This window comes from Podarcis cretensis (assembly GCF_951804945.1).
Source record: "Podarcis cretensis genome assembly, chromosome: 4".
Lineage (NCBI taxonomy): Eukaryota > Metazoa > Chordata > Lepidosauria > Squamata > Lacertidae > Podarcis > Podarcis cretensis.
Window position 1 is genome coordinate 23,815,203 of NC_137173.1, and position 23,505 is coordinate 23,838,707.

The following is a 23,505-nucleotide window of genomic DNA, read 5'->3' on the forward strand; positions in this document are numbered from 1 at the left end:
CCCACCACCTCTCCCTCAGCCGCCCTACAGCTGAGGAGGCGGCGGTGGAGAGGCTCCATGCAGTGCGCCCCGCCCCCATGGGCAGCTTGCCCTGCCCCTGGCTGCAGGACACACGCGCCGCACCCGGCACCCGAGCAGCTAGCTACACTGCTGACTGGGATCAATTGGGAGAAAGGGTGAAAGGATAATGTTCATTCAGTAAATAGCAATGGGCTCCCACTCAACATCAGGCAGGGGTCCTCAGAAAGCAAACTGACCTTTACATCATACTAATTTCACTTGCAGAGCACTTTATTCATCTGCATAATCCTGTGAAATCACACACTACATGGGAGCAGCTTTCCCACAGATTATAACCCAGAGGTCAAAAATTGCAGAAAGGGTATGTAAGCTACATGCAGCCTGCAGGCCGTATACTACTTGCACTTGAATTCAAATAACTAATTTTCTTGCAAAGATCCCCACTGGAAAATCTTTTAAGTATATATGCCGTTTATAGGCCAACCTAGAACAAACGTTCCCTGGGCAATTCATAAGATGCTAAATGTAAGCGGGTCTGTATATACTGCCTTGAGGTAGTATGAAACAAAGTTTTACTCAGAGTAGAACAACTGAAATTAACGGATCTTAGTCATGTTCCATAATGTCAATGGGTCTACTCTGAATAAAACTTAGTTGAATGCCACCTTTGTGTTCTAGGAAGATAGGATATACATTTAAGTAAATAAATAACTTTTTAATTACCAACATTCTAATCCAAGATATCTTAAAATGTGGGAAGCCTGGTTTATGAAGTCTTGATCACATTCTGCTCAATACATGTACGTGCTTTTCAGAATCAATACCACCTGGAAAAGGCTGCTGTGGGGGTGGCTTACAATCTCTCTCTCTCCAGACAGCGTTTCAGCCTTGTGTGGTTAAGTACTTGTCAATAACACATTATGATCTGGGCCAGGAAACCTGCAAAAAAAGTACAGCCAGAAACAACACATTCCACCTTACCTGACACTTGTTCTGGACTTGGTCAGCGCTTTGCTGAGAACCAAGGATGGTGCTGATTGACGCCTTTGGGCCAAGCTCTTCATTTTCTGATGAAAAACAGAAACAAAATTAAAATGTAAGAAATGTTTCACAACAGCAGCTGTATGGAAGAAAAAAAACGACAGGGGGAAAAATAACCACCACAACCAAATCAGTTCCATTTGAAGGTCCTAAAACATCAGGTTGGCAGAAATGGCTTCACCAGTTCTCAGAAGCTAAGAGAGAAATGTCTGCAGAATATTCCATGCTGGCAATGTGGAGGTCGCCAGGTAAGGGAATATAGAAGACTATTGGACTCTAGCACGTTTTATTCCAGAAGAGTTACTAAAGTTGTTTGCCCACAGACTAATTACATCTCTGGTCTTAATTGGCATTTATTGTGTTCCAGATCCTACTTGTTTTTATGGAAGTGTCCTCTCTCACACACAGAAAGTAATCTGTATGTCTGCAGACTCAAAGATTTCTGCCTTAAAAATGGATTAAGGTTCAACAACAAGATAAAGACGACAGAGTAATGTGCCTGTCTGGACTTTACAAGACTTTGCTACTTGGAGGTCCCAGTCTGGCACATGCTGCTAGCGCGAGCGCACGCTCTCTCTCTCTCTCTCTATATATATATATTACATACACACACTATAGGAAACCTGCTTTCCATAAGGTTTCACTATAACACAATTAATGCTTCATGGTAACATGCTCCACTCGCAGTTTGAGCAACAAAAATATCAGCATGAGCACACATTCTGGGATTAGTTAAAAATACACTACTAAACTATGTCCAACATGCAGGATTGATGAAATCCAGAGAAAAGAGAACTGTCTCCTGAGACACCACCAAATATAAAAAAATAAAATACCACTCCCTTCCTTAGAGCTTAATCCCAAATAAGTAACTGCAAGATTGTAGCCTTATACAGACTGGTAGGTGTCAGGGCATCATTTAATTGGTTAAATAAAGGAATTTAAAATATTTTGGCAAAGTGTTTAATATAAGTACTTATAAACTGCAGATCGCAAGCATATGTTAAGAGGCATTCAGTCCAGTGCGTGAGAAGGGAGAAGGCCTCTACGAAAGGATAGTGAGGTTTCTTGCACCAGTGTACACATTTGGATTTTTGAGGAAGCGGTGCAGGCGCTAGTCACAAATGGTGGCTGTGAGGTGTGTGACAAACACAAAATGGCTGCCGCATCTGAAGGAGCAGGAAAGGGCACAGGACCTTTTTGCAGGCATCATGGGGGGCATTGGGGGCACCCTGGTGTCCGCAAGCCCCACAGTGAGGACCCCTGCTCTAAATTCATGCCTAACTGCAACATATGCATGCATAATCTAATAACAAGTAACTTTTTAAAAAATTTAGAACTACATCTTTTTCTCATATATACTAACTCAGGATCAGGTTACTTGAGAAACTGGCTCTCCTAAAAGTTCCAAAGATATCAAAGTCTGCTTCATACTAACTCATACTAACTTTCAGTGTGGCTGTCCCTATTCTGCAGTACAGCATTTCTGTTGAGAGATGACAAGTGTCCACTATTTGCCCTTTTTGGAACAACTGAAGACAGTTTTGTTCCAACAGGCTTTCCCAGCTAGATGAATGGGTCTCTAACATTGATGTCGATTTCGTTTTGTTTTTGCTTTTTAAAACTATCCCTTGTTTTTCATTTGTGTTAACTGTATTTCACAGTTTTATTGTTCATCACTTTGAAATGCTTGCGCAGAAGGCAATGAATAAATAACAATGATAATAAACTGCTGAAATAGATTAACACTTATATGATTAATCAGCTAAATTTTCTTTAGCCAGATGACAACCCTAGTATATGCAGACTTGCAAACAAGTTAGCAGTCCTCAAAATTTATTAGAATCATAGAATCGGATGTAACCCCCAAGGGACATCTAGTTCAACCCCCTGCCGTGCAGGAATTTCTAGCCAGTTTGCACATACATTTCTTGACTTGAGGGGTGGGGAGAACCCAGATAATCCAACTAAATTTTGCCATTACTGTATCTGAGCCTGGGTTGAGGCCCATTAGTTCCTACTTGCATTTCAATCAATATATACACTTTAGCAATGATACTGGGCGCCTTCAGACTATCATTATTTCCAGGTAGAATTTTATCCCATCCCAACAAATTCAAGTTGCACAACTAAAGCTGATTTGGAGCTCTTGTGAAAAATGCCTGCTTCCCCAGAAGTTCATACTTTTTTTAAAATAGGGAAAGTCATAGGAAAATGCACTGGAGTGTGGGATAACACCACTTGCTTGGTTGACAATGTTGTCTAATCTCCCCCAAAATCAAATCAGGACGAATAGCCAACATATAAATCTCTCCACAAACAGATCAGAGTGAACGCTCATTAAACTGGTCACCCAGAAGCAGCCATTGTCTCCATTGCTATTTCCTGAACTAAAGGAAATACAGTATTTGATAGTGTCAGCCAGTGGCCACGAAAGAAGCACTTGATCCATTGAATAGACTAGGTTACCTGTGAACAGATCAAGATCACCTACCCCTGTACAGACCTGCAAGACCACTTAGGAGATCTGAGGGGAAATTTACTCATGGCACCATATCATACAAAATAGGTAGTGAAACAAAAAACGGGCATTTTTTTGCTACAGCCCTGGACCCATAAGATTGGACCCTATCTTTACTGGGTTTCATCTGTTTTTATACTACTACTTTACTGATTTTTGTCTCTCTTTTTTATCATACTGTTTTGTTTACATGTACTTTTATATTCTGATTAAGATTTTTAAACATTCGGCAATTTATAAATGCTTTTAAATAAAATATAATAATGATGATGATGATAATAAACTTTACTTCTTTATCCTGTTTCATAAATCGACCCTACCCAAACTGAAGATTTGGTTCCAGGGTTTGAAGGTTTTCCTATACACACACATTGTGACACGAGTACAAAAATAGAGGGGAGAAGGGTTAGAACCAATGAAGTAATGGGATAGGAGCTGAGCTGGGGAAAGGATTGCAATCACAGCCTTAAGCACCTCAAGCCTGGCTGTCCTCCAGAAAGATGCTAACATTCTTTCATTTCTACTAGCTGTTAGTAGAAAGATTAGCTGATAGTTAGTTTGATATAAATTTAGCAGGCACACTCTCACCTGTAGGCAGGCAGGTATCTCACAGGACAAACTGATACGGACAAAACACAGACACACACATGAAGCAGAGTTTGGACTATGGGATATCACTTTCTTCCTGGCTCCCATTGTATTTGGATTAAAAACTGGGGTACAAAAAATTAAAGACTTTAGAAACAGATATCCAACTGAAAGCTATTATTAGCATACCGGGACTGTCAACACAAACTATTTGGTGTTTGGAAAAGCATATTTCTTAACACTTAATTCTGTCTGATACAAAACTCCATGGGCTCTAGCCTCTAGTCTTTTCACTGTCAAGGGAGCAGCTTCACAAAGCACAGTTGCAAAGCTGCCTGACGCAATCTTACACAGATGCTGTGCCATGCAAGGGTCTGTGATATTGGAGTAATGGTTTGAATCAAGTTGTTTTGCTTGAATCAATATATACTCAACACCTTTACTAAGGCCCTGAACTACAGAACTGAGCTGGATGCCAATTACCGTATTTTTCGCACCATAGGACGCAGTTTTTCCATCTTAAAAACTAAGGGGGAAAGTCTGTGCGTCCTATGGAGCAAATGCAGGGGGGGAGGCAAGCAGGAAAAGCCCCCAAGAGCCACACACAAGCTTCGCGCGGCTCTTGCGGGCTTTTCCCCAGGAGGGAGAAGGGACTGACGCGGCCAGTCAGTCCCTTCTCCCTCCTCTAGAAAAGCCTTGCGCAATCTCTCCAGTCGTGGGAGGCTGAGCAAGGCTAAAGAGGAAGCCCGGGCAGCGAGCACGATCCATCCCGCTCGCTGCCCGGGCTTCCTCTTTTGCCTAGCATGCCTCTCCAGCCGCAGGAGGCTGCACAAGGCTAAAGAAGCCAACTTTTAAAAAATCTCTCTATCTCTACCTCTTTTTCTTTTTTCGTCCTTTCTCCACCCCCTTATTTTCCTCTGGATCAGTGTTTTTATCTAGATTAACGTTTTAGTTTGGAGGGGGGGAATATTATAAAAAAGGAAACTTTGCAGCTTTTATTTTAGTATACAATAAAAACAGATTAAACAAAACACAAGAGAAGGAACTAGCAAAGAAGAAGAAGAGAAAAGGGGGGGATACAAAGCCATTTACCAGAGGTAGATCTTAACCCTTGCCTCACCTGGGAACGTCTCTGGGCAGGAATTCCCTCGGCTTAAGTGGGGTGAGGGAAGAGTGGCAGGTAGGGGGGTACCTACCTAGACAGTGAAGCCACATGTCTCTCCAATGAAAATTGGGAGTGGGCATTGTGTGAAGTGGCTGTACAGAGTTGGGAGGGCCATCCGAGGGTCATCTAGCCCAGCCCCCTCACAATGTAGGAATCACAGCTAAAGAACGCCAGGCAGATGGTCCCCTAACCACTTAAAAGCCTCCAGTGGTGGAGACCCCCAACAACTTCCAAGGTCACAGAATTGCAGGGTTGGAAGGGAACCCCGGGAGTCATCTAGTCCAGCCCCGGTGGACAGCGGGCACCATCCATCCCGTTGTGCAAGGCTAAAGATGCTACTCAAGGCTAAAGAGGAAGTGCACAGCCTGTCCATTGCTCTTTGGGGCTGGGGGGTGGGAATAATATTTTTTTCCTTGATTTCCCCCTCTAAAAACTAGGTGCGTCCTGTGGTCCGGTGCGTCCAATAGAGCGAAAAATACAGTAACTTTATTCTGTAAGCTCCTCGGAGTAAAAAGTCCTCTTTTTTTGCACCCAAAAATTTCTGGAAAACAGTCATAATAAAAAGGAAAGGCTTCCTCCCAAGTCAAGCACTGCAAACTGAAAGAAACTGAAAGAAAGCAAGCTAATGAAGAACAGTTGTGGAAGAAAGTTTTATTTTGTTTTCTGTCCGAAAGCTAGATTATTCATTTACTTTTTTACATTTGTGTACCACCTTTCATTCAAAGATCACAGGGTGGTTCTCAACATAAAAAGACAACATGAAAATGCAAAATACACAATAAAGCAAAAGCAAAACCAGTAACTGCCCCCCACCCAAGAATAGGTGAAAAGTTAAAAATTAAGAGGGTGGGGAGTGGTCATACAAATGTTTCTGCATATATTAGAAGGCATCTGCTGAGGACTCTAGAGAACAACTGCCAATCAGAGGAGACAGTACTGGGCTAGAAGTCCTTTAGTCAAAGTATGTAACTGCTCCTTCTGTCCTAAGAAACAAAGTACAGCCCTGAAAAGAGAGTCCATAGTGTGGGCCCTAGAAAATAGGGTTCAAGCCCAAGTCTAGCACCTTGGTCAGAAGATCAGCTGTCAGCCTCATTCCACCTGCAAAATGGAAATACTGTGACTCATTTAGCTCTAGGGATTTTGGAGAAGTCTGGAGGAAATTGAAGCAAAAATTGCCAATATTCACTTATTCATCCCATGCCCGGAATGGAAATCAATCCTGCGAATACAATTGGTATTCACTGTTACAGTTGCTTTCTGTCCACAAACACTATGAAATTGATAACTTCCCTACCACCACCACATTTGCGCTGTTTCCTTTGCAATAAAATGAATGGGATGGAATAACATAATGATAATGTCACTTATGTAATTTCAGCGCTACAAACAGCAAGATGAATAATATCGTTTTTACTGAAAGATGAACTGCAGTGGAACAAAAACAGAGCAGCTTCTTACATCCCAAGTCAGCTCCCAGGGTTGTTGCAAGGCTGAGAAAAGAAAAGCCTGTACATTATATATCATCAATAGTGGAAGGGTGAAAAGATTATACAAGACTATGGCTATAATTTACATTTGCCCGCAGGAGATCACTTGCCATTTAATCAAACTTGGGTGGAAAGAACCATTTGCTTAAAAAACTCAGATGTTTTAAACAAGACACTTTGCCAATAGGCTTTCAGCCCAGGACTACAGTACGACGTTGTAGTGTTGCAGCACAACTTTGACATGCTTCTTTATTCCAGCTTCTGTTTAACCAGAAGAGTGTGCATGCACACACAAATGTACACAAACAAAGCAAGTAGATTAACACTTGGCAGAATGTGCCCATCCTCCTAGACTTCAGGGCTTTCCCAGCAGGATTTTTTTAAATGACATGGCTCAGACAGTCCTAAACTTGTTCCAAACTGCTACCAGGGATACGTCTCTTTGCAAGTGAGCCAGCACAAAATGTGCCAAGTTCCAATGCCGAAGAAACCCCACTCAGAGACCAAAAAACATGTAGGAAAGCTTGAAGCAAGTTACTGGCTCTCAGATACTGTTTCTCAGCGTGAACTCCCTCTCAAGGGCAACAAGATGACGACAAAAGTGAATTTAAAAGTTCACCCAAGTGAAACTCATTCAAAGTGTGAAGAAATACCAAAACATATAAATATAGCCAAGGAAGAAGTTGAAAGTTCTAAACATCTTTACCCTACAGCAGGCTACACTAGTATCCATTCACATCACATATCCACAATGTTCAATCCACATCACCCAGATAAGGGATGACCAACTTCTGTATTCCAGTTACTGGATTCACCAGGAATATATTTTTCTGCACAACCTGACTCAATCACCAGTAGTTGGGTTTATTATGAATAAAACCAAGAAGAAGCTATACCATTAAAACGTAGGCTCTCAGTCATTCACAACCACATACATACCAGACATACAGAGAGGATTGATGCTTGCCGATCAGTAAGAAGCAGCAGTGGAAGGGGAATCAATGAGTAAGAAAAGATCACTCTTCAGAGACTGGTTTCTGAAGATCAGAACCAATTATTTTTCCTCACGATTGCAGCGCTTCTCCCAGTACAGCACTGCAACAAGTAGGAAAGCCCTCCACTTAGCTTGTAAAATAACCTGTTCCCTCTCTGGCATGGCACCACTGCTAATATGACTTAGTGCTAAGGAAACGGGAATAGAAGAGACATCAAAGTTTGGCAGAGGACTGGCAGGCCCCCAAAGAAAACTTTACAGGCTGAATGCAGCCCATGAGCCATATATTCACCATTCCTGTCCAATATGAGACCCTGCGGGTATAGGGCGGTATACAGTAATAATAATAATAATATGATTTGAGACCAGAATACTAGAAGAATGGTCTTCTTAATATGAGCCTGCCCATTCATCATGACTTTCAGAGGTTATTATTTATTCAGTTTATATCCCACTCTTCCTCCTGAAAGAGCCTGGGACAGCAGGTTCTCTTACATGTTCCACTAACATATGAGGATGTTTGGCATGAACTAGGCAGAGACTTCTCTGTGGCTGAACTTTGGAAATCCCAGGGAAGCCTGTCTCAGTGGTCTTTTGAGCAGTGTAAAGAGCACCTGTTTGCTTGTTTGAAAGCAATTCATATAGAAAGGGTAGCAAAAGTGATGTTGTTGTGAGCCCAACTCCCATAAACCCCAGCCAGCAGGACCTACATGAATTGTAATCAAGCAACATCTGAAGAGCCACAGCTTCCCTATCCCCTATTTTGATTCCTCCTTGATAAACTGGTGGCTGAAGCTGCTGGGCCTGTTAATTCTTTTACCTGCTTGTTGCCTGCACTTTTATTTTATTTTATTATTTATTAAAATTATATACAGTCCTATTAGACCTGTTGATCTCAGGGCAGCTCACAACATTAAATTGTAATATAAAAAACACAAACACAAAAATAAGAACAAAAACAAATGATTAACCCCCTCTCCTGCAAAATATCAATCAGCCAAATGCTTGGAAGAAGAGGAAAGTTTTTGTCTAGCACCTAAAGGTGTATAATGAAAGTGCCAGCCAAACTTCCCTGGGGAGAGCATTTCAGAAATGGGGAGCCAATGAAGAAAAGAAATGTTCTTGTGTTGCCACCCTTGGGTCGTCTCGTGGAGGAGGCACACAAAGGAGGGTCTTGGTGGATGATCTCAAAGTCTGGGTAACTGCATATGGAGAAAGGTGATCCTAAGGCTAAGCCATTTACCCACTCTGCAGTGATAATTCTCTATGTTTGATATTTTTATGTGTTTTATTACTGTTCTAGGCTGAAGTTGTATCTTAATAGAAAAATTGGTATATAAATATTTTAAAGAAAAAGGAAAAACAAACTTTGGTCTTTACTAGAATGTTCCTACACATAGCAACACTGTACAATCCTACACATAGCAACACTGAAGTCACATGCAACTGTGCAGGACCAAGCCAAAAACAGAATATATTAAGGTATCACCCAATTATAGCCCACCCTAGGAATCAGTATAATAATAAAAATCTTCACCAGTGTGTGCTTCAAAACAAAGCAGGGGAAATGTTTTCAATTTTTAAGCGCCCTGTATAGAGTTTATGTAAGAATTCATTGCCGTAAGCAAAATTTAGAGTTTTTCTAGCTAGCTCTATTTAGAAATACCACATGAAGGTGCTCATTGGGGGAAAATGTGGATCTGAAAGAAGTTCTCAGACACAGTCAACACTGTTTTAAATAAAATTCACTTTTTCTCCTGTTCATTTGTCAACATTCTTTTCATTTCACTCTTATCTTTCCATATTTGTGAAACAACGAAACAGGAAAACTAAAAATCAAATTTGGACATCTTAGTTCAGGCAAACCCAAAGCCAGTCACACCAATACATGTCTTATGCGAGATAGGAGACAAATAAATCTGCCACAATACGTGCACAGTTCCAAAAAACGAACATCAATACCTCTTGCACTAGCTCCAGTTCTTAATATTTTGGCCTTGCTGTCTCGAGAAATTCCTGAGCTGCAAACCAAAAGACAAGTTAAGTCGTTCGAAGAGACTCAGGTCTTGTGGTTAGTTCTGCAAAGAGGCCTAAGGCAGAACCGCCTTTTTAATTTTCCAGAGTTCTGTGTGGAAACTTTGGCACTGATGTACAACCAATGTTACATTTGTACATGCAGCCTTTGCCCGTGCGTTTATGGGATATAACGAAGCATGTTCCTCCATTATGAACTTACCTCACTTTACATGGTTCCTGTCATGAAATGCTAATTTCGTTTGAATATGACCTTATTTAAACAGGGTTTCAATATATGTTCTTCCTGTCTTCACATTTTGTCCACTGAACCAGGGATCCCACAGCGAGTGACTTTGTTTGGTTGCCATCTCCTTCTTCAAAATGGCCTCCAGGAAGAGAACAGGCCCCCAAATGGGGAGGCCCAAAACAAAGGAAGGACCACAGAAACAGATACAGAGTCCAACATCCCTCTGACTCCGGCACTTCAGTCTAAAAACTGAACTGGTTTTCTACTCCAGTTTCCAGCACAGAGACGTCAAAGGCTAGAGCAACCCTCCTTCCTACAAGGCCAAAAAGTGAACCCTGGCAGCTGTCAGCGTTCCCATTTTATCTGGGTGCCGGAATTCCATTGTCGTCTCAGCAATAATTACCACATGAACGCTTTTTGATAGACACAGTCTGAAAGTCTAAGGGTGACAAGGGTGTCAATATAAAATCATGCAGAAAAAGACAACCTAACCCAGTACCTGAAGTGAACCTGATCGTACCCTGCTGACCCTTACAAAATCAATTTTTTAAGTTTCTGGAAGCATTTCATGTTTGAGGCGTGTTTACATGGACGTTCAATGTGATGAGCTCCGAAATGTGCAGCCTTAAAGGAATCCTGTATTTTTATTTATTTAAAAGCTCCTATAAATAGCTTAGAGTTTCAAAAAAATGGTATATATAACACAAAAACACAGCTAAAAACCAGTAAGAATAAGAATAAAAACACAAAGTTCTGTCAACAGAGCATGAAGCTCTTAATCTTGATCTCAGGGTTGTGGATTCAAGACCCAAGTTGGGCAAAAGATTCCTGCATCACACAGGGTTGGACTAGATGACCCTTGGGATCCCTTCCAACTCTATGATTCTATAAAAAGCATAGGAAAGCAAATAAAACAGAAATGCAGAGGACTCAGACACACAAAACAGGGTGCAATCTTATTGCCCAGAAGAAGTCAGGGCAGAAAGAGATAAGCCATCTGAAGCAATACTATTTCAAAAAGCATCCTACCTCCTCCCGACTCACATACACACGGTTACAGAGGAATCAGGGAGGAATCCCCTGGCCTTTGCCAACCTGGTGCCCTCCAACTATTTTGAAGTACACTTCCCATCAGTTCCAGCCAGCCAGCCACACGTCACCCTGAGCTATGCTCCAGCAGAAAGCAAATGTGAGATACGGAGAAACACAACTACAGTACAGTATGAACACCTCTGATAACAAACAATGGAGAATACAAAGGACCGACACATGGCTGTCACAGTATGAAATGTACTCACTTGATTACAATGCCTGAGCTGTCCTGGCACCAACCGGCTTTATAACAAACTGTCCTTAGGTTCTTGAATGAATTCACATAGAAAAATGATCTATGAACAAGAACAGCTTGTCACATGGGGAGTAGCGGTCACTAACAGGTACATAAACCTTTGTTTTCCTGCACCAAACAGATATGAGGAAGAATTTCAAAATATGCAGCTTTTCTTGAGATTGTGCTTTAGAAAGCTTCCTCTTTTGAATTTCTGCCTGCCGTGCTGCTACTAAATATGTATAAACACTTCTAGAATGCTGAAAAGCCTACACTTGTGATAATTCTGACTTGCATAACTATTATACAAGTTACCTTTTAGGAAAGTTGTTATCCTAAAAGGAAATGTGTATAATAGTTCTCAAAAATGTGCCTATTACATATTACAGAGGCCTTAAGTCACTGCAAATTTCTAACCCCTGCTAGTCAATATGTTGTGCATCTGTCTGAAGTGCTCTAGTCTTATTCTCAAAGCATTTGCTTCCCTAAACCAATTTAAATTATTTGCATTAAATAACCAACCTTAAACCCTGTCTCTGATGCATGAGACATGATGCGATAATTAATAGAAATATCTTCCTTTCTATTCAGCTTGATGACTCACAAGTTCCTTTCCAGATCACAGAATTTCTCTTTCAAATTCTCTGAGCAAACTACCCAAGTCCCAGCAACTGAGGGAAAATGTTGGCTACCTAAAAAGTTCACATTTCTACCATCGGCATCAAATACCTGTGAAGTACCTATATTTTTTCAGCACTGTTTATATCAAGGGAAGTTAGCCCACTTGGGGGAAGACACAGATCTTCCAGCGTACTATGTCATTTGTCTCTTGGTTTCAAAAGATGTGATTAGAGAAGACCTGTAGCAGACTTCACAATGATAATTCTTAATAGGCCAAATTTTGATAGAAGCTTGGCACAATTCTACTCCACCCGCTTTGTCTTGTATTCCAGTTTAGGGATAACCTATGAAATACTATGAAATATGCCTTTCACTGCATATTTCCACCCCTCAAACATTCTGCATTTATTTTGTGAGAGACAGAATACACCCAGGAGGTTGGTTAGTCAGATACAGTGGTATCTCGGGTTAAGTATTTAATTCGTTCCGGAGGTTCGTTCTTAACCTGGAACTGTTCTTAACCTGAAGCACCACTTCAGCTAATGGAGCCTCCTGCTGCTCCCGCGCCGCTGGAGCCCGATTTCTGTTCTCATCCTGAAGCAAAGTTCTTAACCCAAGGAACTATTTCTGGGTTAGCGGAGTCTGTAACCTGAAGCGTATGTAACCCGAGGTACCACTGTATTACAATTGAATGATTCCCCATATAAACAGATACGTACCCTGCAATCATAATCTGAGGCCCTTCTTCATGTGCCTCCTCTATGAGAGGTCTGGAGGGTGGCAACATGAGAATGGGCCTTTTCTGTGGTGGCTCCGTTTGTGGTGTGCTCTCCCCAGGGAGACTCACCCGGCACCTTTGTTACATATCTTTAGGCGCTAGGAAAAACATTCCTCTTCTCCCAGGCTTTTGGCTAATTAAACAATCTATGGCCTTTGAAACTGGGGGGGGGGGTATGTTGTTGTTGTTGTTACTGTTACTGTTACTATGTTATGTATTATTGTGTTATTATATTATAAGCCGCCCTGTGATCCTTGGATGTAGGGTAGTATAGAAATTTAATATATAATAAACACCAACTATCACCAGCATAGTATACAGCAAAATCCCCAATCTGACCCAGCTAACTCCACAGCTGGGAGAAAATATTTTCAGTTCCAAAAAGCTGGCATTATTATTCTTTTATCATCCATCATCAGGTGATTAGGAGCTTACTCTACTGTATACTGTTCCTGTGCTCCAGAAGAGCATTTTTTAGAGGCTCAGGAAGCCAGTTTTCCCCAGCCTTGCTAACACCAAACCAACAGCTCTATCTTACAGAGTCACACTGCCTAAACAGGCTGCTTTTCAAAGGCATTAGGGGCATACCTGTGTTATGACTGCAAGTCATCCTCTTTAAATATGAGGTGTCTATGCGATTTAAGGTGATAGAGAACACCACATGGTTGATGACTTATAATCTCACCATGGGACAGATGTGGGCCACCAGGTAACTGTAACAATTTGGCCACATGGTAAAGCTAGTTATACTTACTACCCACAGAGGGAAATGAGTTCATTGTGTGGACAATCACTACACATTTTCTGTGTGGTGCGTTTGTAAGTAGCTATCAGAACTCAGCTCTACGTTATCTGAAATTACGTAAGAACATGTTCACAAGCTGATATTTACACTGATTCACCTGCCACCGTTTTCTAAAAACCAGCAACTCCTTAGACTCACTACAAAACGTTATAGTGTGCTCAATTCTGTTCATACGGGATTGAGGCTTCCCACTTACACATTTGCTAATCGAGGATTGGATCTAAATACGTTCTACTCAGGAGCAGATTTGCTAAAATTAAGTCAGTCTTTTTCATTGGGTCTGCTCTGAGAAGAGAGAACATTGGATATGACCCCAAGGTCGGAAGATTTCATTCCCACAAGTATCCCATTTGTCTCAAAGATGTGGCAAGAAGAATGCATGCCAATGTTGAACTGAAACTTTTTACAGGAGGATGAGATCAAAGAAGGAAACTTAAATGTTTGTGGCACATCAGATGCATGGAATAAGAACCCACTCCTTCCCTGTATAAAAGCTTCCCAACAGGCTGTCTAAAGGCAACCATAGTGAGAATACATACCTGAGCAAATGTTTCCTTGCTGCAGTATTTTGATACTGCAAAATAGTGCAGTCTCATTTTATAGTTACTTGTATTCAGATACTTACGCTCTCACTAATAGTTTGACAAGGATAATTCAAATGCTCACTGGAATCTAGCCTAGGAGGCATTGGCAGTACTACAATAAAACATTTTCAGCTATTCTCCATACAGTATCGACTGATGTTAACAAATAATCTTGTGGCACCTTAAAACTAGTAAATATATTACTGTATGAGCTTTTGTGGCTTACGGTTCACTTTATCAAATGCACTGGATTAACTGGACTGCAATCTACAAAAGCTTATGCCAGAATAAATTTGATAGTCACTAAGGTGCCTCAAGAATGTGTGTTGCTTTTACTTTGCCAAACCTTTACTAGGCATTATAAGTATGGGCCATCATAAAACATCCATATATAAAATTTTAAAATATGTGCAAATAAACAGCCATGTAAAATATATAATGATGAGAATTTTCATTGGGATTTCTGTGTTGCTTTTATAAGAAAGGACTAACACAGTTACTCCTCTGATCTTAAGCTAAGGCATGATTTCTTATTTCCACCAGAACTACAGTCGAACAGGATTTCAGATGTTCAAAGTCCTTGACTTTGAAGGGCCAATGCACTGGGCAAAAATGAGATGTTTACCAGGACAGGAGTCTCACATTGTGCTTGAGGGCTGTGGTCCAGGACAAAACTACATATATGGAGTCCCCATTTCTCTCCCTCTTTCCCCAACATGATCAGGACGGGAAATATTTATGAAGTGCACTGTAATAACCCAGGCAGGCATTAAAATCCCAATAAGCAATCTGGCAGCCTGCTGCAGCAATTCTCCAAGGAGAATGCGCTTGCGGGGATTTAATGACATTTTAATGCAAACCCTGCAAATAGGAGATTTCCTTCCCAGCTTGGTTCCTTTTAGTCTTCGCACTATTTATTCTGGAATAGTATCTGGCAGGGCCAGTTTTTTAAAAAACAAAAATGGGGGGGGGGGGAATGTATGCTGAAACATACTCTGAGCCCCCAACATATCTGACTCATAAATCACACTCTTTCTTCTGCCAGGTTTCACACACAAAGGCAAGCCCACACACCAAAGCACGTTCTGAAGTGCAGGAAAATTTTGTAGCATGGTGCAGTTTCTACACTGGAATTCTCCTAAGTGTTTATAGCACAACAGATGATCCAAACGTCTTAAAGAGTGGTGCATTTGGTTGATAACACTCTGCTTATTCTAATTTACTTGTATTTCATTGAACATACCCAAACAATATACCTAACCTCTTAAAAATCTTGCTACTCCATTAACAAAATAGGATGCTGCCTTACACTCAGTCAAACCATTGGTCCATCTCACTCGCACTGATTGGCAGCCGCTTTCCAGGGTGGCTGGGAAACTCAGCCAGATGGGTGGGGTATAAATAATAAATTATTATTATTATTATTATTATGACACGCATCTGCCCGGCCATACCTGGAGATACTAGGGATTGAACCTAAGATACTCAGCTGGCAAAGCTGATGCTATAGCACTAATTCCTGTCTTCATCTACTGTATTCTCTTTCTTTCATGCTGCAGCCCAAACCTGGTCACTCCACCTTACTGTATGGCTGGGCCAGAGCTAAGTGATCCCTCCAAAAAGGTGAGACTTGCTGGTCCTTATGGTGGAACACATAATTGAACCTGGGTCTCTCACGCCTAGTACTGTACTGAAATGTTATCTGCTACACCACACTGATAACCCAATGCTAACCTCCAGAATTTAAGCTGAGCTCCTGTAGGGTGAGCAGTGGAAGATCACAGATCCTGTGATCCGATACAATAAAAAGGCAGTGAATTCCTATACGTTGTTAAAGGTTACCTGTATCATGATCAGGATTCCACTGGAAAACCAGTAGGCTATGCAATAAAGGAAATGCTTACCAACATCTGCCATAAACATATATGCAAAAGTGTTTCAGGACACAGTACAGATTTTACAAATGGTCTTTTTTAGCCATCAATTTATGTACAAGTTCTCTAGAAATAGTGTAACAGTATTGAGCCGAGTAAACACAGCAAGTGCAGTATTTACTTTCAACCAGGGCTCATCCCAAAACATGTTTTAAATGTTAGAGTTAGAAGAGGTGGAAGAATATGAAAAAGCAATACTCCAACACAACCAGCTCCCAACACAGGTTTCTCTATTTGGTCAGGGGGTGTGATTTCTAAGATTTCAGCCTTTTTTGTATATTACTAGTCAACCTACATACCAGACTTCACATACATGCTCCCCTGCCACAGATCCCATCAGCCTCAGGGCACCACATTACATTATTTATACTCTAACAGTACATTCGTTTGCTGCATGTGGATTCTGGCACTGCAAAAACAGTGCCACCTATGCACAAAAGCGAGGTAGCAGCAGGCTTTGGAGGAAACCCAAGATCTGCAGAAGAACAAAAATATTTGGGGAGGGAGAAGAATCCAAAAGGGCCCAATGAGGACTGAGTATGCTCAGTGGCCAAGCTGCCACGGAGGAGGGGCAGTGCACAGAAAACCAAGCGGGAGGGGTAATAGACAAGAATATCCTTGAAGGTGATGGGGCGGGCTGGCCAGCACCTGGAAAAGCAGCACTCTACACTGCAAAATTCTGTTGCAGCAGGTCCAGTTTGCAAAATCTAAATGGAGCCTCTATGTTCAGGATGCCTCAGAATACCAGTTGCTGCTGGAGGACAAATATTGGAGAGGGTTGCTGCTTTCATGCCTGCATGCAGACTTCCCAGAACAGGATACTGAACAAGATGCACCCTTGGTGCGGTTCTTCTTAAGTTCTTAGGTCAGCAGAAGTTCATGTCCTTTATTACTATCCTAGGGCAGTTTTAAAGAGTTTGTTTAAGGAAAAACAAGCAGATATGGAATCTTATGCAGTATAACAAAAACCAGGTATAAAAATCAATTCGGACGCCAATGTAAAATGTTGTGCTATCCAAAGTCAATTCAGAAACAGCAGGGAATGTCTAAAACTCCCCTTATTTAGTGATGGGAAGAGGAACTACCCAACTCTTCTCCTCTTCTCCATCATCTGCTGGCCTGCTCCAGGAAATACCCTAAGATTTCATGCAGAGAAAGGGGCCATTATTTGAACGGCAAGATTTCCTGTACTACTGTCACTTCTGCAGAGGAAACTGTGTGACAGCTGCACGTACAGTTATAGTTGCATGCTTCTGTCTCAGAGACATGCCGAGAAGCTGGAAGTGGCTGCAGGTACACAGAACACACATGTTAAAAAGATGAAGCCATCTATCCGCAGCCTTACTGCAGCGTATATTACAGAGATTCCATTTAATTCCTACCTTTCCTCCAATGAGTTCCAGGTGACATTCACGGTTCCCTATTACCCTCACAACAACCCTGTGAGGTTGGTTAAGCTGAGAAGAAACACTGGCTGGCCCAAGGTCACTCAATGAGCTTCATAGCCCCATAGAGATTTGAACACTGGTCTGCCAGGTCTTGATTCAAACAACACATTAACCACAACATCATGCAAAAGCAAGAACAAGTGCACCTCCCATTCACTTCTCCAAAAAGTTCAAAAATCTCATCAACCACAAAAATGACATTAGGCCAGACACAATCTCTCAGTCTGAGTTCCGCGCTCATACCTTGCAGTTGTTACTATGCGGATAACAATACTGGCCTGCCTTACAAGGTTGTTGCACAAATAATATTTTATGCTTATTTTTTCAATGGGGGTTTATTTCCCCATACATCTCAGGTAAGCTTGCACTGGGCAAGAGCACCACTCTATTTAAAATATGTAATTTTAGACAGAAATACAGCTGCAGGCACAGGCCAAAGCAGGAATGCCAACACTCCTCTGCTTTTTGTCCCATTCTCATTTAGAGGCATCAAATGTAGTTGGCACCACAAGGACAGGACTTTAGGACACAATCCAGGTGCCCATTCAGCAAAATGAGTAGGTGGGCCCTCAATCACCCCACAATTTGAAGCAGGTGAATTCACATTCCTATAGGGGAGGGGGAGTGCTAGTGAATCAATACACATTACTGGTGGGAGAGAAGGTAGACGACTTAATGGACCATTAAGTCCAGGATCTAAGACTACCTGGAACAATACATGCCAAGGGAGCCACCACAGATCCAGCCAGCATCTATGTGGAAAATGCCACCCCGACCAGATCTCCCGGCCCGCCTGTAAAGCGACGATGCAACCTTCAAAGCAGACCGATCACGAAGTCCCCCGGTCGCCGAGCCTCACGTCCATGAGCAGCCGGCGCAGAAAGAAAGAGAAGCCCCGTGAGCGCCTTGCAGCAGCGGCTACTCAAAAACAGAACCGCGTCTGTACATCCATCAAGTGCAAAACACACCAATCCAGGCATGCAAACCTGGGGCAGGGAAGGTGAAGCACGCATGCGGCGCGGAGGGAGGGAGGGGAACAGGACCGAGGCGATCGCGCGCCTCCCGAGGGATCCCTGGTGGCGCTTTTAAGGAACGCGATGTGCCAAGAACAGCAGCTCGGTGGTTTCTCTCGATCACGACGGGAAACGGCGTGGCGGTGCGCTCCGTTGGAGATCTTACCAAAGGCGGGGGAGATAAAGATCGATCGATCCCCCGCGCCAGCTATGCAGCACATTTCCCGCAAGGCGCGCAGCCCCGTTCCCCCCCCCCCCCCCAGCGCAAGCGACCTCTATCTACTGCGCTCTCCCGAAACATGCGCGTTGCGCGCACAGGACCGTCTTTCTGCAGCATTTAAGGACCGGGAACCTTCGCAGGTTGCACCGCCGCCACCCTGACCTTCCCCGCCCACCACCAGCACGCTTCACGACAAATGCATCGACAAGGATAACCCACTGGAAATGGTGGAGAGGGACATCGAGGGTGGGGGTACACCGCCCCCCCCATTATTTCCCGAAATGGATGGGCAGGGAGAGAAAATGACATAGGGGAAAAAGGCGCGCGGGGGGGGGGTTCATGCCCCCCCAAAAAAGTGAACGAGGGGCTTGCACAGACTCGAGCTCCCCGGACAGGTCTTGCTCCCCGAGTTGCGCGTACAGGACCAGCCTGCAAGTTTCAGGAAGGGGCAGGTTAAGCTATTATTCTTATAAGCAACGGGGAGCCTTCGCTGCAAAACCCAAGGGCGAAGGAGGCGACCGGTCCGACTCTTGTCTGCACAGGAGGAGGTGGTTTTCGTCCCCGTCCCCCGATCCAAGCAGGGTTGCAAAGGGGCGGCGGCGGGTTCACTCACCTTGCCGGCGTCGGAGGCTGCGGAGAGCCGGGACCCTCCGCCGGTCAGGGAGGAAGAGCGCCCCTGCCCGATGTGATCCTGTTGGGGAGACATGGCTTTCATCAAGCACCCCTTTCCCCCCCGCCGCCGCCGTTCAAACAGCCCGAAATACGCCCGGGGTCATCACAGGCTGGTCCTGGGCAAGAGAAGGCGGCTGCGGAAGCCACGGCAACCCCTCCTGCCACCATGAATGAAGCAGCAGCAGCAAAGGACTTCCCAGCCAACGCCGCCGCTACTGCAGCATCTCCACCAGCCCAGCAGCAGCAGCAGCAGCTTCGCAGCGCCGAACAGCTCGCGCGCCAATGCATAGAGGCAACCCGAGTGCGGCAGGCAGCGGCGCAGCTGGCCACGCCCCCCAGGGCGAAGCGCAGGGAAGCTCCGCCGCGAGGCTCCGCCCACAGCAACGTTAGCCACGCCTCCGCGGTCGCCTCTCGAACGCCGCCTGCTGCAATTACAAGCCCCGCCCCTCGCCACGCCCGCCGAGCGGGACCACACACACACACACACACACACACACAGCGCGTGGTTGGGTCTGCGGTGGAAGTAAAGCGGCTTGATTAATTTTGCTCGTTTGTTAGTCTTCCATTATTGTTGCTAATTTTTGCTTGTTGAATTTCTTCATTAAGAAGCTCGCTGAAACGCTGGTGGTTATTTTATTTCTTTTGTCGTTTTTATTTTTTTTTTCATTTTCAAAATCCTTTATTAGGCATAACACACCAACAATCAAACAAACATCATATACAACCTGTGTATTTTTATTATTATGGGTTGTAATTATTGGAGAAACGTCTTGCAACTGCAAGCCGAGGGAGCTGTATAAGGAAAACAATCGTGTCGGTAAGGGGTGGGGGTGGGGTGTACCTTTATTTAGGGCAGCCGAAATGCCATGAAATAGTGAACAAGCATTTGGGTTGGCTCAATAAAGGCGTCAGTCTAATGTGGACTTTTCTGTGCGCAGAAATAAATAATATTAAGGTTGGCCAACTGAAGGTGTTGCCCTGATGTGAACTTTGGAATTTCGCAGTTATCGTAAACAGAACGACCTTTCCTGCTTCCTGACAGCAACTGACCTCCCTTATTCTCTCCCACTCCCAGTGAGGCAAATAATAAAAAATCAGGAGTAAACAGAATGGTGTAGAATGCAGCTTGCAGCCCATTTTCAAAAGTCAAGAACAGTGTTCCTGCAGTGTGCCTAGAAACAAAATCCTTAATCATAGGAGGGCTCCACCTGCTTGAAATTTCGCCCTTCCTTAGCTGGTATATCTGCAGCGGCTGCCCTTGTAAAATTTACTAGCTAGGGAGGACTCCATTTCAAGGGAGAGGCTTTCAAGCCAGGATGCTGATGCTCCTGCAAATGCAAACTCCGGTCTACACCTTAAAGAGGAGCAGGAGAGCATTCCAGGACAGGTGGGGGAACCTTTGGCCCTCCAGATGTTGCTAAACTACAACACCCATCAGCTCCAGCAAGCATGCTCATGGCTATGGAGGATGGACGTTGTAGTTCAGCAACTTCTGGAAGGCCAAAGCTTTCCCACACCTGTTCTTGCTTAAGGAGAAGCTTCCTAATGGAATGAGCTCTTCGACATTGGAACAGCCTTCGTGAGCTTTTCTTCGCCAGACTGCCATCGGTCAGGAATGCTACAGCTCCATCCTGCCTTGGTCAGGGGATTGGGATTGGGTGACCTCCTAGGAAAGGATTGGTAAAACCCCACCCCCTTATGTAAATATGAGCAAAGAGCTAAGACCACATGTCTTGACCTTCTGAATAAAGGATCTCCTTTCTGAATAAAGGATCTCTGTTTCAGGGAGCTGCAAGGCTTCCCTGCAAGTCAGATCCTGTATCCATATTGTTCATGCGTAGGAACAGCTCTGCCCTACGTTTCCCCTATAAGGCTGGGCTTAGCAGCAACTTGACTCTTTACAGCCCATTTGCTTTAACTTTGACTATTTACCACTCTGTATTTTCAGAGGGAATGGCTGGGCAAACAAAGAGAACCTTAAACACCAGCCCTTTCCATGTAGGCACTCTTGAGATTACTTGTTCTGTTCTAGGTGGCATAAGATTTCCACCCCGTTAGAAATTCTGTGACACAATTCCAGTGTCTTCTTCCATTTTTATTGCAGTCTGCCAAACTGTCTTGAAACCTCAGCCCAGCCACAAAGCGACAACTTAAGGCACACAGTCCATTTGGAATATGTGTAGCTTGCATTTTGCCCCTACTTATATAACTTGATTTTTGTTGCCTCATTCCAAATTCCCGTAAGTGCTTGATAGTCTTCTCTGTGTTTGCCTAGTACAGTGGTACCTCGGGTTAGTACATACGCTTCAGGTTACAGACTCCGCTAACCCAGAAATAGTGCTTCAGGTTAAGAACTTTGCTTCAGGATGAGAACAGAAATCGTGCTCCGGCAGCGCAGCGGCAGCAAGATGCCCCATTAGCTAAAATGGTGCTTCAGGTTAAGAACAGTTTCAGGTGAAGAACGGACCTCCGGAACGAATTAAGTACTTAACCCGAGGTACCACTGTAATTGGAAAGTGTTTCCCTTTCCCTCTGTCCAGAGAATGGGAAATGGGCAATAGATGATCCCCTGGGTCCCTTCCAGCTCTACAATTCTGTGTTTCTGTGACTGCATAGGAATCCCTTGGCAGGCAGACCTGGGACACCCCTTCTGCTATGGAGGAGTTGACCTGTATGACTTTGTTTACTTGGCTTTGGGATGAAGCAATTATTTTCTAGTCCTAGACCATATTGCCTTTAGAGAGAAATGTCTGCACATTTGCTTCAGCTGCATGAGCATTAACATTTCAAGAGCAAAGCTGTTTCCTGCTCATTGAATCCTTGCTGCCTTTAATTTTTCATTTGAAATAGCGCCTTCTCCATATCAGCTGGAAGAAGCCAAAGTAAGGCTGTGCATCATAACACTCAGGCAAGCACAATATACAAGCAGGATCTGCAACAAAATGCTGCGCTGCACTGCACAGCGCTTCTGTTCAGCATTTCAGCCAGCCAGCCATGCCCTCCTGCAGGATACTCCATTCCCTATCCCCTTTCTACCCCCTTGGCTTTTTGTCCCCTTGTTCCCAACGGTCGGTTAGCGTTCCATGCCTGCTGGTCTGTTTTGAGGTTACCCCCTTCCCCTGCAAAATTGGAGTTCTCCAATCCTTGGGGTTCCCCCAAGCTTGCTCATAACCTATCTCTTATGTATGAATGCTGTTGTTTTGGATACATAAGCAATGGCACTCAGGTTTGAACAATGGAAAAAAGGAGACAATATTTCAAAGCTTTAAAAGGGTGCTGGGCCACTGGTCAGGGAAGATGGGAGTCATAGCTTCTTTGCCCTCATTTAAAATGTCTACAGCAGCAAAGATATGCTACATTTGTGGAGTGAATCGTGTGAATTATCATACCATTCAAACCTTTAATACAGAGCAGATCTCTGGTCCTCTGGATGTTTGTGTTCATCAGCCCTGCTTTAATGAATATTTAAAAATAATATTTATGCCACCCTTCCTTTAGGTACTTCATAGTAGTTTACAGTGCTTTTTTTCAGCTGGAAGTCACCAGAATTCAGTTCTGGCACATCTCAGATGGGCACTATTGCCATTCTAAGAGAATGAGAGAGGTGTTTATGGTGAGTTCAGGCATCTCTTTTTCTAGAAAAATATCACTGGTAGTTCATAAGAAGATGCATATTCCCCCATATTTCACTTATCTCTAAGCATCATTAGAATTAAATTGCAGAATGTTGTCTTCAGTGATTAAATAGGAGCTACTGGTAGAGTGTACCCAGCAAGAATAATTACAATTTCAAGCTAGTTTACATCAGGGTTCATGTTCTTAAAAACAGAAAAATTCCATTGTTTCATATTTAAATATTTCTTGCATTCCTTCTTTATAAACAAGACTCATTACTACCTAGCTTTGAATAAAATACTATGCTGAGATATACCAAGTCATCAGAGGTCAAAATACATTAACAATTTGTACTGCTATTCACCTAGGTCAGGAACGGAAAACATGTGACCCTCCAGATGTTATTGG

At 43.3% G+C, this 23,505-nt stretch overlaps 1 protein-coding gene across 5 annotated transcripts in view; it reads right to left on the reverse strand.

Moving 5' to 3' along the window:
• ARHGAP20 (Rho GTPase activating protein 20) overlaps window positions 1–19,815 on the reverse strand; it is a 79,205-nt gene extending 59,390 nt beyond the window's left edge. Inside the window, exons 1-2 of one of the 5 annotated variants that reach the window (XM_079973764.1) lie at window positions 19,424–19,815; window positions 1,003–1,088 (exon numbers count right to left, since the gene is read on the reverse strand). In XM_079973764.1, coding sequence (XP_079829890.1) covers window positions 1,003–1,088; window positions 19,424–19,525 — 188 coding nt within the window. In that variant the 5' untranslated portion in view covers window positions 19,526–19,815. Of the gene's footprint in view, window positions 1–1,002; window positions 1,089–10,053; window positions 10,201–18,283; window positions 18,379–18,756; window positions 18,791–19,423 lie in introns of those variants that run through there. The other 4 variants (XM_079973763.1, XM_079973767.1, XM_079973765.1 and 1 more) reach the window with 4 other exon arrangements.
• Window positions 19,816–23,505: the final 3,690 nt, after the last annotated feature.